This window comes from Notothenia rossii, assembly GCF_949606895.1.
Source record: "Notothenia rossii genome assembly, chromosome: 3".
In the NCBI taxonomy this organism is placed as follows: Eukaryota; Metazoa; Chordata; class Actinopteri; order Perciformes; family Nototheniidae; genus Notothenia; species Notothenia rossii.
The window spans coordinates 96,321,601-96,337,817 of NC_136901.1; the positions used below are offsets into that span (position 1 = coordinate 96,321,601).

At 44.4% G+C, this 16,217-nt stretch overlaps 1 protein-coding gene across 4 annotated transcripts; it reads left to right on the forward strand.

Annotated features, from left to right (window-relative positions):
• The first annotated feature begins 977 nt into the window (after positions 1–977).
• LOC307032421 (uncharacterized protein) lies at positions 978–15,487 on the forward strand. 4 transcript variants are annotated; one of them, XM_079670392.1, is made up of 5 exons: positions 2,991–3,423; positions 6,700–6,800; positions 7,534–7,708; positions 14,820–14,973; positions 15,118–15,474. In XM_079670392.1, the coding sequence occupies exons 3-5, from the start codon at positions 7,703–7,705 to the stop codon at positions 15,315–15,317; spliced, it is 360 nt and encodes a 119-aa protein (XP_079526518.1). In that variant the 5' UTR covers positions 2,991–3,423; positions 6,700–6,800; positions 7,534–7,702; the 3' UTR covers positions 15,318–15,474. The 4 variants fall into 4 exon arrangements, with proteins under 4 accessions (XP_079526516.1, XP_079526517.1, XP_079526518.1 ...); XM_079670390.1 differs by lacking the exons at positions 2,991–3,423; positions 6,700–6,800; positions 14,820–14,973 and adding an exon at positions 978–2,926 and having other exon boundaries at positions 15,118–15,487; XM_079670391.1 differs by lacking the exons at positions 6,700–6,800; positions 14,820–14,973 and having other exon boundaries at positions 2,964–3,423; positions 15,118–15,483.
• The last annotated feature ends 730 nt before the right edge of the window (positions 15,488–16,217 follow it).

The window sequence follows — 16,217 nt, forward strand, 5'->3', positions numbered from 1 at the left end:
GGAGGGGAGTTAGAGAAATGAGAAAGGGCCTTAGTCCCGCCCACAGGAGATGCGAGCCGAGGAGCCGAGGAAGGGAACCGAGGAGAGAGGAGGGGAAGCAGCAGGCGGTTAGAGAAATGAGAACTCCTCTCCTCTGCGCGGTCATATTAAAGCGACGTCCGTTAATTATGACGTGGCAACAGCTGCATCAGCTGTGAGTGTTTTGTTAGAGCGCTGTATTTTGTAATCTCTGTTAGATCAGCTGAACATTGTTCCCCCACATATTTACTTTTAATTCCATTTGCAACAAGTATGACACGAATGTATGAGTATGTTCGACACATACTAGCATCTCTTCTGTATTGGGCAGCACTAAAACATTATTATAAAAAGTACCCTACAAATAAAGGGAGACATATAGGCTACATGAGGCTTATGTACGTTTCATATATTCACACATGCACACATGCAAAAACACCAAAAACCCAATGACTGTCTATACACTATACTATAGTAGGGTGACCAGACGTCCCCGTTTTCCGGGGACAGTCCCCGTTTGTATTAGCCTGTCCCCGGTTGAAACTGTCCCCGGAAATGTCCCCGTTTTTTAATATACGTTAAAAACACATAGCAAGATAAAACAAAACGTTTTATGTCAGGAAACACTGGGTAAACAGACTGTGGTCAACAGCCCCCACTTCGGAAAATAAAAGTCAAGCCAGCCCACACGTTGTGTTGCGGTGCGCGAATATCCTATGCATTACGGTAGAGGCCTGTAAAAACTGCCTTCAAAATAAAAGCGTTTACTCGGTCAAAAACAAATATATCTAAAAAAACACACCAGGGTCATTCCAAGCATTCGGTGCCATTTCAGCTAGGGTATTCAAAAATAAAAAACATAATTTTCCATGTTTTTTAAAAATGTAATCTGAATGATGGCTTGTTAAAGTATAAGAAACATATTTTGGTCAAGCTCAGGATATTATGCTTACATTTTTTTTTTTTACCATCCCCAGTTACTGTGTGTGCACCCTGTTACTGTGAAAAATAGTAACAGGGTGGACATTTTATGCTAAACTTGGCTATTGCTACATGTGTGATGATAATCAAGCTAGCACTTGGTGACAACAGAAACATATATTTGATAGATATATTCACCATATTTTCTAAATGTAAAACAAATGATCAGTTCCACTAAAAATGAGCATAACAGGGTGGACATTTTATGCTTTAGTTTACCGCAATAGTTAGGTTCTTTAAAACATTAGAAACACGTTGAAGGAAGAACGCATTCACTCTGCTTCTTGAAGATTATTTCCCACTCAAAATGTATCCTTCTTCTTCTTGAGTCATACAAATAGTAGAATAGTAAAGGGGCGTGTCCAGAGGGATTAAAATCAGAGTAACAGGGGGGACATTCAAACAGGGGACACACACTTTATTTTCAATACAAATGAATTAATAACAACAATTTCAATTTGGTGAGGAATATTAGCAAAAGGGTCATACAACACTCACAAAAATGTAGAATTTTGTTTGTATTTCTTTGATTTCTTTTTGTATATCTGTTACAGAAGTTGAGCAAACATGATTGGGGACACAGCAATTTGGCCTACTTGTGCTAAAATCAGAGTAATTATTTATAATTTTTAATATCCTGGCTAAATAACATTGTTGTTTTATGGTAGAGGGTATAAACATTTAAAACCAAGCTTTTAAAAAATAAGCATTAGACCTTTTTAAATACAAAATATATGATATAATGTGGTGGGGACCTAAATGGCACCGAATGCTAGGAATGACCCACCAAACATATTCATATATACTGGAGCTTAAATTAAGAAATATGTACTATATAATGTGATCGATAATAAATTAAAACAAACTACGTATAACTACCAAATTATAACTGAGTGAATGTAAAATGTAAGGATACAGTTATGAAGACATATCTAACATTTCCACTGGGTGACTCATTTCAATTGATGTTGACACCATCTCACAACACTCCTAAAATAACATTACTTTCTGAAGCACAATTTAAAATGTATGCTGTTTAAAATCTCAAATTAGATCTATTGTACATCTATATTTTGATTATTATTTAATGGAAACTGTCCATAATCAAAGAGTCATTCGAAGTCAATCAAATACTTATTTCACTTCAGGGTGATAGCAGGAGACCCCATCTAGTCCATCAGAGAAAATCAGGAAATTCTGATGTAGAGTTTCAAAATAAAATACTTTTGAAATCTCATATATGGGCTATCGTCCTTCTGTTTTTATACAAGAATAAATAAAAAAACTGTCAAATTATCAAAGACTTATTTCACTCCAGGGTGATAGCAGGACACCCCATATAGTCACTCAGAGAGAATCAGGACAATCTGATGTACAGTTTCAAAATAAAAGACCTTTGAAGTCTCATATATGAGCTAGTCCTTCTGTTTGTATCCAACAGTTAAAATGTACGAATTACATTGAACCAGAATGGTCCCCCTTTTTTCTTTAACAGTGAAGAAAATTGGTTATGTTAATGATATATTGACGGCAAAACTCAAAATGTCCCCGGTTTTAATTTTGAAAATCTGGTCACCTTATACTATAGGCTATGTTAACCTTTTTAAACTAGTAGGCTAAATGACATGATAAATCATCAACTCACACCTCTTTCACAAAACACCTGCAACGAATTTCTAATCCAAGTAATTAACTAATCATGAGGGACCTGACAGGCTATATAAGGTCCAGGCACACCTGTGATTTAAATCTCAACAACGAAAAACATATTCAGTGACCACATGAAACAAATTGAGTCATGAAACCCGTTGTAGCATGTGCCTCACGGCAGTGGCAAAAACTTCTGACCAACAACAGGAATCAGGAGAGACTCCGATCCCAGCGCTGGAAAGCGAGAATGCGCAAAGCCATCCTGCTTCATCTTGAGGTATTTGAGTGTTCGATTACTGCGACAACTGCGTTGGTGTATTAGGGCGGGCCATACTATATATTTTTTTGTAAATCGATCGAGAGGGGTGTTCAAATAACGTATGTTGGTGTGTAGAACACAAATCTATTTAGATGCTTTTATTTTGAAGTTGTTGCTATGGAAACAACATGACAGAGAAAAAAGCAATATCTTCTCCATATAATAACGGACAAAGTAAAGAATGAAGTGTATGTTTAAATGTTAGCACCCCGCGAAGAGGCACAAGCAGCTCTTACGTTGAGTCCGGAGTTTCGATACATTCGGAATTTGGCCGTGTAAAATGGAGTAGCATGAAGCTGCAGCGTCGTAGACGGCAGATACAGACTGGTAGATACAGACTGGTAGATACAGACTGGTAGATACAGACTGGTAGATACAGACCGGTAGATACAGACGCGTAGATACAGCTCCCTAGTTTTTCGTGACACTCCCACATGAACGACAACGCAGAGAGTGTGAGTAATGTGAAGTGCTTTTAAAGTTTTATTTGTTTAACATTAATAACAATTCCGGTGTCTTGAAATGAACTGTGATTAGCTAACATTAACTATGATAGTCTTAAGGCAATACAAGCAAACATCTGTAATCGTAGGATAGCTTCTAACCGGCTGCAAAAACAACTATTCGTTAGCTATAGCTTTCGGCAAAAGCATTAGCTTCCTTAGCCTTTTGATTTATATAATTTGATTATAGTTTTAATGAAACTAGCGTGATTTTGGCAAGCCCAACTAGGTGTCCTAGTTGTTGATTTAATCACTAATTACAGTAAGAGTGTGAGCAGTGCTTAATTTGTAAAGTGGGAGGTGCCGGAACGCAGAGGGGGGGTGGATCCGGCGGCTCAGTACGGGGGTTAGAGGTAAGGGAACAAACAAAAAAATACACTTACAGACGATGTTTCTACATCAGGTCAATTTTTATTTTTGTAGCCTGTTAGCCTTCAGATTACAGAACGATGTAACACTGCACCAAATGAGTGCGGAATGTAAAAAATATATATACTGCAACATTTTAACAAGCAGCAATTATATCTGTCCGTTAAATTAACGGGAGAAACAAAACAACAGGTGGGAAAATTACGATTTCTACGAAGTTACGATTTCAAAATAGATTTGCAGACATATTAAACCATAGACCACCCAATAATCAAACACAGCATGGACAAATATATTCCTACCATCATTTGTCCAAAACGGCCCATACAGCAGCCATAGAGCCCCCGGCCTCCATTTTCCTGCTTCTGTCTCTGCACCTTGTGTCCAGTGCAGTTCGATGTCCTTTTGCAATCCATGACCTCACATATGGAACGGGGTTGAACCGGGTAAGTGGCGGGCCGACAAGGCAAAGGAAGAGTAGGGAGGAGATCGTTGAGGGGAGAAGAGACGCCCTGTTTTCTGAACAGATTAGGTTCATCTGGGAAAAGCCCCTCTCACACTCAGCACTTGAGATGGGGATCGTGTTGACCGCAGCCAAGAGGTCTTTCAGTTCATCTGGGATGAATGTCCCATCATTGTCACGGTATTCCCTGAATGCCCTGATGACCCTCCGCGGGCTTTCGATGCAAAACTGCTGGCAGAGCGTCTCAACTTCACTCTCTCCAAACAGCGCGTCTGCGTCACGATCCTGTGGCCAATATTGTGGATAAATCACTTTTAAATCCTCAATTAGCTTGTTGTATCCTGATTGGTCTCCCCCAAGTGATAGCATGCGTTTCTCCAAGTTTCTTGCCAGACTCCCAAAAAACGTCCTCTGGTCCAGGGTTCTGTCAGTGAGCCGACCTGCATGAAGGGGTACTCCCTGAAAGGTGTTTTCCTCGACCCCACGCTGGCTTAATAGGCTGTGTCGTCCGGGCCGCTCAGACATAGCCTCGAACACCCTGATCTGTCGGCAAATGGCTTTATGAGCCGTTATGATATTGCATTCTCAATTTTGGAGCTCGAGAGATAGCTCTGACAATTCTTGCAGTGCGTCAAACATAAGTCCTAGATTGGAAACAAAGGCATGGGATGAAAGGCGCTTTGCCAAGCCATGGTAGCTTTACCGAGATGTGCTCCCGCGAGCAGAATCCTCCGCTGCGTGTGTAAAATGTGTGTTGAGGGCAGCAAAACTTTTCCACACAGCTTCGACTGTTCTGAGACTGGATGCAACCCACCTGTTGTCTAACACCCGGCCAATTTTGCACAATTGAATGTTCAGACCGTCAGCACACTCTGAGCTCCAGCCGGTTTTTGTTTGATGTGCTGTAAAGTGTGTAAAGCTTATCCATGAAGATCTTGAAATGATTCATAGCCCCCATCTCTTTCATCACATCACCAACTGCAAGCTCAAGTCGATGCGCAGAGCAGTGCCACACCATGATGTTTGGGAAGAGATTTTTGAGTCGAGCTGCCACCCCACTGTGGCGCCCGAGCATCACTGACGCACCGTCACATGTGAGACCGACGAGAGTTTTTGAGAGGAAGGCCTCGTCTAACTTGGCGTGCTGTAAGGCATCCAGCAGTTTGCGGGCAATGCCTTCTGCACCAAAATCACACAACTCCACGAGCTCAAAGAAAATGTTCTCGGGTGAATCCATCTCTGGCAACGGCACTCGTAAATACACGATTAATGCGCTCTTTTTATTCAACCCTGTGGCCTCGTCCAGCATGAGTCCGATTTTTGGAGCGCAAGTGACAATCCTTTCAAGCAGTTTTTTTTTCATGTCAGTTGCAATGTGCTGTTGTATATGAGAACATGCGACGTTTGAGTGGAGAATCCTCCCCATTTCCACACCATTCATTTCCTGACAGTCTATCTCATGTTCAAATCCATAAGATGGCCTATGACGCTTGGCCTCCTTGTAAGCTGTGCGAAAGATTCTGGCAGTCGTTTGCACCTGGTCATTTTGGGCATTGACTACTGTGTTAACAAATACATTTGCCTTTGCCTTATCCAAAATAGTTGATGCCATTGCGTGTGCTTTGGTATTCCCATGCTCAAAAACCTTTTTCCTTAAGGCTCTTTGCTTTTTTTAAAAATCTGGCGCAGATGATGTCACCGAGCCCGAGATCCATTCTTTTGCAAGTTTCACACCTGCAGTTTTTTCCGGACCCAGTGATCCCACTTGTTTGCAAATGGCACAGCCCAGTCCAGTGGTTTCCATTGTCAGCCATGGATAACTTTTTTTTTTCTGTGTAAACTGGGCATCTGTCCAGATTTGCCCATCGTGAGTGTCCCTGACAATACCTGCTTCATCGCCATCACTATCTCTCGCAGATTCCAAGTTCACATCATCCGTCTCGTCCCCTTCATCTCCTTCCCCGTGGGGGTCGCTAATATCCCCTCTAACGACAGGTGCATTAGCAGCATCGATGGTAGGCTGCATACTACTGCTCTGTCCACCGTGGTCTTCACACTCATGATTTTCGGAAACTATTTTTGATCGTTTTGGATCTGACTGCTGGTCACTGACTTTGAAAAAGTTAAGTAAAGTTTGTTGTCTTTTTGACATTGTAGACACGAAGCTAACTGTTATGTATTCAACCAGCGCAAGCGTAGGCTATGTGTCACACCTCTAGTCTCCCCCCCTCCCCCCCTCTCCCGCTAAAAACCTTAAAAATGTAAACGCATCAAAAAGGCAAACACAAGATTTTTGAGGAACTTCAATGGGGAATAAACACTAACAAGACATATAACAACATTGAACACCGAACAAACAGTCATTTATTTTTTTGGGCGTTTTTTTTTTTTCATAGTGACACGGGAGGTGGCGGATCCAATAAAAAAGGTTCAGGATCCAATTTCAGAGGTGCCGGAACATGTTCCGGCGTGTTCCGGCTCAAATTAAGCCCCGAGTGTGAGTAATGTGAATCATGTTGTTTGATTTTAATATATAATAATATTCTGTTGTCTTGAATTGGACAGCCATACAAGCAACACGTGCTAAATGTCATCTGTTAGCCTATGATGACTTGCTGCAAAACCAACTGTTAGCCATTTTGTTTATTTGTTTAATGAAACCGTGTTATGGTTATAACATATGGTTATGTTATTTGGCAGAGGCTTTTATCCAAAGTGACTCTCAAAAAACATAAAATAACCATAATTAACATTAGAATTTCAATCCAAATAGTTACATAATCAAGTTACATTACTTATTACATTTTAACAGGGTAATTACTCATCTGCAACCTTCCCAACCCTGATCCTTAATTATAGTCAGCTAATGAATTAAACTTCAAAGGATGACAATAGCATGTCAATATGATCTGTGCGTCCGCTACATTAAATCAGCAGTAGCCTAAGTTCTGTCTTCAGTGTAAATGCTTCTTTAATAGTCATTGTATTACTATTTGAATTCATTGTAAATAATCTTAACTGTGCTGACTGCCTGTTTATTGTTTATCAGACAGTCTCATCATTTTGACATGTTGTGTAATATTGCATGAGGTGTTTTAGTCAGTTATGTCGGCCTATTCTGTAGGTTAGAACCTGTCGTGTCAGAATCTAACAATTAGGCCTAATTTATGTCTGTCTGTGAAATTATTTCAAAATGTTCAGTTTGACCAATTAGGCTCTCTCTTTTCAAGATGCCTATTACAATCCAAGAGGGGAGATCCTTGCCGGACCTTCAACGGTGCATTACCTGTTGTGAAGACTTTCACTGCCCATTCTGTGTCTCAGATTTGTTCCGTCCAGCCAGACTGGGCAAGGTCCAAACCCATTTAGAGAGCCACCTCAACTGTTCAGCAGTTCTCCATGAAGGTAAAGTTAGCAAACATTCTCTTGTGAAATGCAAATGGAGTTGCAATGTGTCTGCATTAAAAGCAGCCTGAATGTTATGATCAGTTCCATTTGAGCAATAAATCAAAATAAGTCCTTCTATGATTTGTTTGTGGTGACCAGTTACTAGATTCAGATGTTTGGTATTCATAATTTACATTTTAAAATAATATGATCACAAAATAATAATACTACAATTCTATGTTCTTATGTTTAAGGGTATACCATTTACAGTAGGGCTGGGCGATATGGTCTCTAAATGATATCGCGATATTTACTGACTACATCGCGATTTATGATATATATCGCGATATTCTGAAATGTCCTCTAAAAAAAATTTTTTTTTTGATTTTTATTTAACCCCCTGATGTTTACAGTCACGCCAGTATGATGATTCTAGTCCCTGCAACATATGTCTGCATTAAAAAAAATCGACTAATAATGAAGAAAATGAACACATTTGTTGCCATAGTAATTTATGCACTAACTACATTACTACTTGTACTACAACATTTGAATCATCAGTTCTTCCTCATTTTCCTCAATTGTTCATATTTGGTTTATGAAAATAATGATATTGTGGTCATTGTAAAAAATGTCTGCTATTATTATGAGTAGTATTATTATTATAATGCGCTTTCTGTCTTCCTGTCATCAGGAGTTAGAAATGTAATGGCTATGTATTAGATTAGATCCTTCATTCTCCTGCTGGGACATTTCCCTAAAGCCAATACCTTTATATGTTCTACTCTTCACTTCCTGTCAGCAGAGGTCATTGATGTACAGAGCCGACAGAAGACCTTGTTCATATTGGCATCATATTGAGAGGTGCAGTGACGCGTCCTAAACCAGGAAGTAAGCTGCTGGTTCCCTCCACAAAGAGCAATGGGATTTCTCCACAGGGTTTTGGAAAATAGCTGGAAATAAGGTCTGTGGAAAACAAACCTGTTTGATAAATGCACGTTTTGTTCAGCCGGATAATCTCCACATGTCTACCTACTTTTATAATTTTCGGATCATAAATCTAATGGATAGATTATTAAAGGGTTTTAGGACGTGTCACTGCACCACTAGAAGCCAACTCCATCGATCAAGCTGGCTGAAACTTTCTCTCCCTCTTCTTCTCATGCTCCCTGTCACTCTCCTTTAACTCCTCCGGTGACTTTCTTTTATTTGAAGATAGTTTTTTGCCCGGCGCTCACGGGCAAATGGGAGCCTGCTCGCGCTGGCTCTGCAGCAAACAGCTGCTGCAGAGCCAGCGCGAGCAGGCTCCCGTTTGCCTTTCAACCAACAACGACAACCGCCTCACGAAACGCTTTGTTGTAGCGTTAATAAACGAAACAATTTAACAACATTGCTTGTCAAAGTACCAATACCACTGGACAATTTTATTTTTTTTAAGCAATATTTTTAGTGGCCCGAGCGGGCAAGTGGAAAGTACGTTATGCTGGCCCGGGGTGTCTAAATAGTGCTTCCGAGCCAGCGGGCCATTTATAATGTCGAGCCCTGCTCTCTGTCACTGTGCATGTGTGTAATGTTTGTGTGCAAGTTAGACGGGGCCTGCGTGTGTGCCTGCGTGTGTGACTGTGTCTATGAGGGAGAAAGGAAAGCTCATTTTGGCCGCGGCGGGAAATTGATTTGACAACATAATACTCGATGTTCACGATGTGGTCATTTACGACATCGCATGGAGTGCAATCCACGATGTATCGTGTAAACTCGATATATCGCCCAGCCCTAATTTACAGATGTCGATTAAATTGCAGACCAGGATATCATTTTCACTGCTTGTACTGCCAATCAATGCTGGCGCGCAAAGCTAACATTGTAAAACACCTGGCTTTGTGCAAGGCGAAGCACTCTGCCATAACCCCCATCATCACAGATCCAGCAATCCCCATCATCACAGATCCAGCAATCCCCATCATCACAGATCCAGCAATCCCCATCATCACAGATCCAGCAATCCCCATTATCACAGATCCAGCAATCCCCATCATCACAGATCCAGCAATCCCCATCATCACAGATCCAGCCATCCCCATCATCACAGATCCAGCAATCCCCATCATCACAGATCCAGCCATCCCCATCATCACAGATCCAGCAATCCCCATCATCACAGATCCAGCAATCCCCATCATCACAGATCCAGCCATCCCCATCATCACAGATCCAGCAATCCCCATCATCACAGATCCAGCAATCCCCATCATCACAGATCCAGCAATCCCCATCACCATTGTAGGAGATTTTTCTGCTGCTGGAGAGGACGCTGGCGTTGACTGTTCGCCGCTTCTCCGCCTCTGTCACCCTCTATCACCCTCAGCTACCATTCGTTCTTCAATCTTTCGAATTGGACCACTGCCCTGCATTTACACATCTTTAATGCAATGCACATTGTTTTTAAATGTTGTACTTATTTTGGACTTCTGCCTCCGTTGCTGGCTGTAGCCGGCTGCCCTCACGTAGCCATCAACGTGCCGGGTGGCTATTGCTATCTGCTACATCGCCTACTGTCTGTCTCCGTCCCACGCAACAACTGTGGACTCTCTCTGCCTCCTGCCTTCATCTCTGGGGTGCATCTGTCCCGTCCCGCTGCTCACATCCTCCTGCCATGTCGTGGATCTTCCTCGTCTCCACAACAATCCTCCACCTCTGTGAACCTAGCCCGCTAGCTGCTATCGCTGCCATCACACTGCTCCCAGCCATTCCGCCTGTCATCATGCTGAAATACTCCATCTCACAGCTGCTGTCATTGACCAACTCCTCCACTCCGTCTTCCATCTCAGTCATCAGACATCTTGGACTCCTTCGTCGACCCCGCTACATTCACCGAAGCACCCGCCGCAGTTTTGTTTACCTTCAGCACGGACAATCCATTGCATCCATCTGCTCCATGCAACGCACTGTTGCACACCTGACGCGTCATCAGAACGCAACTCCTACTGCTTCTCTTACACTCTCCCCCGCTCACCTACACTCCCAGCTGCACGGAATACCTGGAGCGGATCCCACTCCCCTCCGCCTCCCAACACATATAACAAGCCATTTCTCCCCACCATCAAGCCCCCCTCCTCTGCTCCACTGCCCCCCCTCTCATGCCCACCCCCGCGCTGCTAACCTAGACAACCTCATACCTCTCCAGCCTCCCACCACCCCTACAACCCCCCACTTGACCAATTTTGCCCTTCTAAATATACGGTCACTCAACAATAAAGCCCACATCCTTCACGAACTCATCCTGGACAAATCCATCGACTTCCTTCTGCTCACTGAAACCTGGCAACAACCCAATGACTTCTTCTCGCTTAATCAAACATCCCCCCCTGGTTTTAATTACATCACTAAACCCCACCCCTCACGCCGTGGTGGTGGGCTGGCTGTCATCTACAACCAGAACATCCGGACTACAGAACTCACCCTCCCCTCAGTACCATCCTTCGAATTTCTCGCCTTCAAAACCCCTCCCTCACTGACAGTTATCCTCATTTACCGCCCCCCTAAACCACACCCCTCCTTCCTCTCTGATCTCACTGAACTCCTAACCATTGCTTCATCCCTCTCCCCACGTCTGTTACTCCTCGGCGACCTTAACATCCACATGGACTCCACCACCTGCAAACACGCTTCTGAATTTTCCTCCCTTCTGGACAATTTCTCATTTACACAACATGTCACCTTCCCCACCCACGATAAAGGACACATCCTTGACCTTGTCTGCTCCACCAACCTCACAGTACTCGACCTCCACCCCTGCCCCTTCCCCCTCTCTGACCACAAACTCATACAGTTCACCACCGCCTCCCCCGTCCGCCGCCCCCCCCCCATCCAGGAACATCACTTTCCGTAATTTACGCTCTGTTGATCCCCAGCACCTCTCCGACCTGCTATCCTCTACTCTCCCCCTGGACTCGAACCTCAGCTCACCCGATGATCAACTCAACCACCTTAATTCAACCCTACTCGCCTCCCTCAATAGCTTGGCCCCCCTCAAAAGGAAAAATGTCACTTTTAAAACCTCCTCACCCTGGTTCACCCCTGCACTCCGTAAACTGAAGCAAACCGGCCGCCAGCTTGAACGCCTAACCATGAAATCATCCCTCACAGTTCACCATGATTCCTACAAACTCCATCTCACTACCTACAGAGACGCCCTCAATGCCGCAAAATGTGCTTACCTCTCCACCATCTTCATCGACCCCTCCCGTAACCCCAGGACCCTCTTCTCCACCGTCAACAAGCTCCTCAAACCCCATGCTGACACCCTCTCTTCCTCCACTTCCACATGCAGTTCATTCCTCCAGTTTTTCTCTGACAAAATCACTGCCATGAATCTCTCCCTATCCGCTGCATGTGACACACAAACATCTCCCCCAACATCCACCGCCACACTTCCTCCCTCCATCTCCCTTGACCTCCCGAGCCCTCCTCCCCACGGCATTCTCTCCCAGTTCACTCTGGTTACCCCCCCTGAAATACTCCAACTGATCAGCTCCTCCAAACCCACAACCTGCTCGCTTGACCCTCTACCCACCCCTCTTCTGAAGTCCTGCCTCCCCGTCCTCTGCCCCTACATTGTCAACCTTTTCAACTCCTCCCTGTCCCAAGGAACCGTTCCCTCTGCCTTCAAAACTGCTGCTGTCACTCCCATCCTCAAGAAACCCGGTCTGGATCCCTCCTCCCTCAGTAATTACCGCCCCATCTCCAACCTCCCCTTTCTCTCTAAAACAATAGAATGCATCATCTCCAAACATCTCCACCGCCATCTCCAAAAAATGACCTTTTTGAACCCCTTCAGTCTGGATTTTGTCCTCACCACAGCACAGAAACGGCCCTCATCAAAGTCCTCAATGACCTCCTCACCTCTGCTGACACCGGTTCCCTCAACATCCTCATCCTCCTTGACCTGAGTGCAGCCTTCGATACCGTGAGCCACACCATCCTGCTTACCCGACTCCGGGATATCGGTATCGAAGGTACTGCACTCAGGTGGCTCCGGTCCTACCTCTCCGACAGACCCCACTTCATCTCCCTCAACAATCACTCCTCTACCACAGCTTCAGTCACCCAAGGTGTTGCCCAAGGTTCAGTACTCGGCCCCCTCCTCTTCATCATCTACATCCTCCCCCTTGGTCAGATTCTCCGCCATCACAACCTGGACTTTCATTGCTATGCTGACGACACACAGATCTACCTCAGCACCAAATCCCCCCACAACCCCCCTCTCACACACATCGAATCCTGTCTGACTGCAATCAAATCCTGGATGCAACACAACTTCCTCAAACTCAACAGCAATAAAACTGAACTCCTCCTCATCGGCTCCAAATCCACCCTCAGCAAAACCCCCAACCTGACACTCACCATCGATGGCACCCCTGTTCCCCCTCCACCCAGGCACGCAACCTTGGCGTGATATTCGACACCATCCTCTCCCTCGACCCCAACATCCGCCAAGTTGGAAAAACCTCATTTTTACACCTCCGCAATATCGCCAAACTCCGTCCCTCTCTCACCCGCCCCGCAGCTGAGCGACTCATTCACGCCTTCATCTCCTCCCGCCTTGACTATTGCAACTCACTCCTCTTCGGCATCAGCACAACATCCCTCAACAGACTCCAGCGTGTCCAGAACGCAGCCGCCAGACTCCTCAGCCACACCAAATCATGGCGTCACATCACCCCGGTCCTCAAAGAACTCCACTGGCTTCCCGTCTCACACCGCATTCACTACAAACTCCTGGTCCTCACCTATAAAGCCCCCCACCATCTGCCCCCCCCCCCCCCTACCTCACTGACCTCCTCATCCTCTACCAACCACCTCGGTCCCTCAGATCCACCTCAGCCGGTTTGCTCTCAATCCCCAAGGCCAAACTCCGGAGCTTCGGGGACAGAGCCTTCTCTGTGGCAGCCCCGAAGCTCTGGAACTCCCTCCCCCCCCCGGAGCTTCGGGGACAGAGCCTTCTCTGTGGCAGCCCCGAAGCTCTGGAACTCCCTCCCCCCCCCGGAGCTTCGGGGACAGAGCCTTCTCTGTGGCAGCCCCGAAGCTCTGGAACTCCCTCCCCCAAGACCTCCGTGAGTCTGATTCCCTCACCCTGTTCCAGTCCCGTCTCAAAACCCACCTCTTCAACTCTGCTTATCCTTAAACCCGCCCCTCCCCCCCTCTGAACCGACATCCTCCTGACTGCTTTTCTGTTTTTGTTTTGTTTTTTGTTTTTATTTGTGTTTTTGTTGTTGTTTTGTTTGTCGACCTGACTCATAATGTAAAGCGTCTTTGGGTCTAGAAAAGCGCTATATAAATCCCATTTATTATTATTATCACAGATCCAGCAATCCTCATCTTCACAGATCCAGCCATCCCCATCATCACAGATCCAGCCATCCCCATCTTCACAGATCCAGCAATCCCCATCTTCACAGATCCAGCCATCCCCATCTTCACAGATCCAGCCATCCCCATCTTCACAGATCCAGCAATCCCCATCATCACAGATCCAGCAATCCCCATCTTCACAGATCCAGCAATCCCCATCATCACAGATCCAGCAATCCCCATCATCACAGATCCAGCAATCCCCATCATCCCAGATCCAGCAATCCCCATCATCCAGGGGGAAAGATGCAAAGGGTCCGTGCAGAGCCAGTACTGAAGAAGAAATGTCCCTTCTGCCATGTTCTCATAAATTAAAAAAATGTGAAAAGGCACATGGAAAGAAAGCACTCAGCCGAAAGAAAGGACATAACCCTAAGTTCCCACGTACAAAGTGAATGCATGGATCCTGAACATGGAGTCTATGCTTTCCACAAAGCCGTCCATGGAACAAGTACTCCTCTGCATGTTCAGAATAAAGTGTGGGGAGAAAATCAGCATGTCTCTTGTGAAAACGATGAGTGCCAGGTGAACATGGAGTTGGCATGGAGGAGTGGAATGAAAGCCTATCAATGTACACATTTAAAATCCATAACCTACTGTTTATCCTATGCCTCCCCTATTGAGCTTGATGAAGACATTCTAACGGAGATGGTGAACGACAAATGGTTTGGTGAAGATAAAAAGAGTATTGGTATTAAGTCGTGTTTTATATCTACAGCTGCCTGAAGGCATAATTTGCAGGATCCTTATGCGTGTCGTTCTCGAGGATGGTGATCCTGCAATATGCACGCTAGCCCTTACCTGCGAGAGGTTTAACTACATCGTGAGCCAGGGGTCATTCCAAAAGGAAGCCCACTTCAACTGGCTTGACAGTAAGTTTATCAAGTGTCTTTACTTCTGCCTGCTTCTATCCTAGTATTAGGAAGTTGATTGTCTAAGAGTAAGGTCAGCTAAATTCAGGAAGGTTTTGTTCTTTTCTGTCTGAATTGTAATTGTCTTATGACATTCCACTTCAGGTGTCGTCAACTGGAATGTGTTCTCAGAGGGACACAAACAGGAGTACAGGAAGGCCTACCAAATGTCCAGGTGCTTCCAGTGTGACAGCCTGTATAAGGACGTAGGGACAGGCTACCGGGGAAGTGGACGGCGAGGAAGGCTTCAGGGTTTCTTCTCAGAAGAGGGGGTACTGCAGCTGGAGCTGTTTTCTGGTGGCTGAGGGAACAACAGACCCCGCCTCACCCCAGTGAAGAATCCTCAGTGTGCAAATAAATAAAAATGTATTCTGCACTGAATTGCCTCTCGGTCAAACTGCTTGTTTATCTTTGGCAGCCTGGTGCATAAACACACTAACAGCTGTTTTTCAGTAATCTAGCACCTCTTCAAAGACACATTTGATTTAATACAATCATTTTTTTTAAATAATAATAATGAAATGAAACAAAATAATTATGATACTGTAGAATGATCCTGTAGAAACGTAAGGAGTATCAAATTGATAAAGTAAATATTATTGAATTACAAATTATATATGAACAAATAACACATATGGTACCTACACCTGATCGAAAGTTGTAAATGTTAGAGGTATTCACAGATCTTTTTTTTATTTGTGAAAATATTTAGCGTATTTGCTGATCCGTTTTACGCTTGCACATTTATTTGTGGGTTTGCAAATCTTTTAAATGCATTTGTGGTGTTTTACATTTACAAATCACATATTTACACACAAATTATTTGTATGTTCACACAAATAATTATGAGACATATCTATGCCCATACAACTTTCACTCCTGAGACGTCAGAGTGACCCGACAGGCGGTGGGAAATAGCGGGACGTCATCACTGCGGGACGCCGTGCTGCGCAGGTTAGAGGGTTATGGCTAGAAAGGATCCGTCTTGTGTAAATATGACGTCACGTTCTCGTTGTAACTCTCGTTGTAATCGGAGCGGCTCGGAAACACATCTACAGCAGTAACATGCAACATACACATTAATGCAGCATCAATATTAATAGAGAAACATTAGACTTAATAGTAAAACACTGCAAGAGAACATTTTATTGCACCAGGAACTATCTTGGGACTTTTACTGCGACAACGTTGACTTGCCTGTGAAT

Coding starts and splice junctions, on each gene's coding strand:
- LOC307032421 (XM_079670389.1), top strand. CDS start 11,401: ATGTCACCTTCCCCACCCACGATAAAGGACACATCCTTGACCTTGTCT.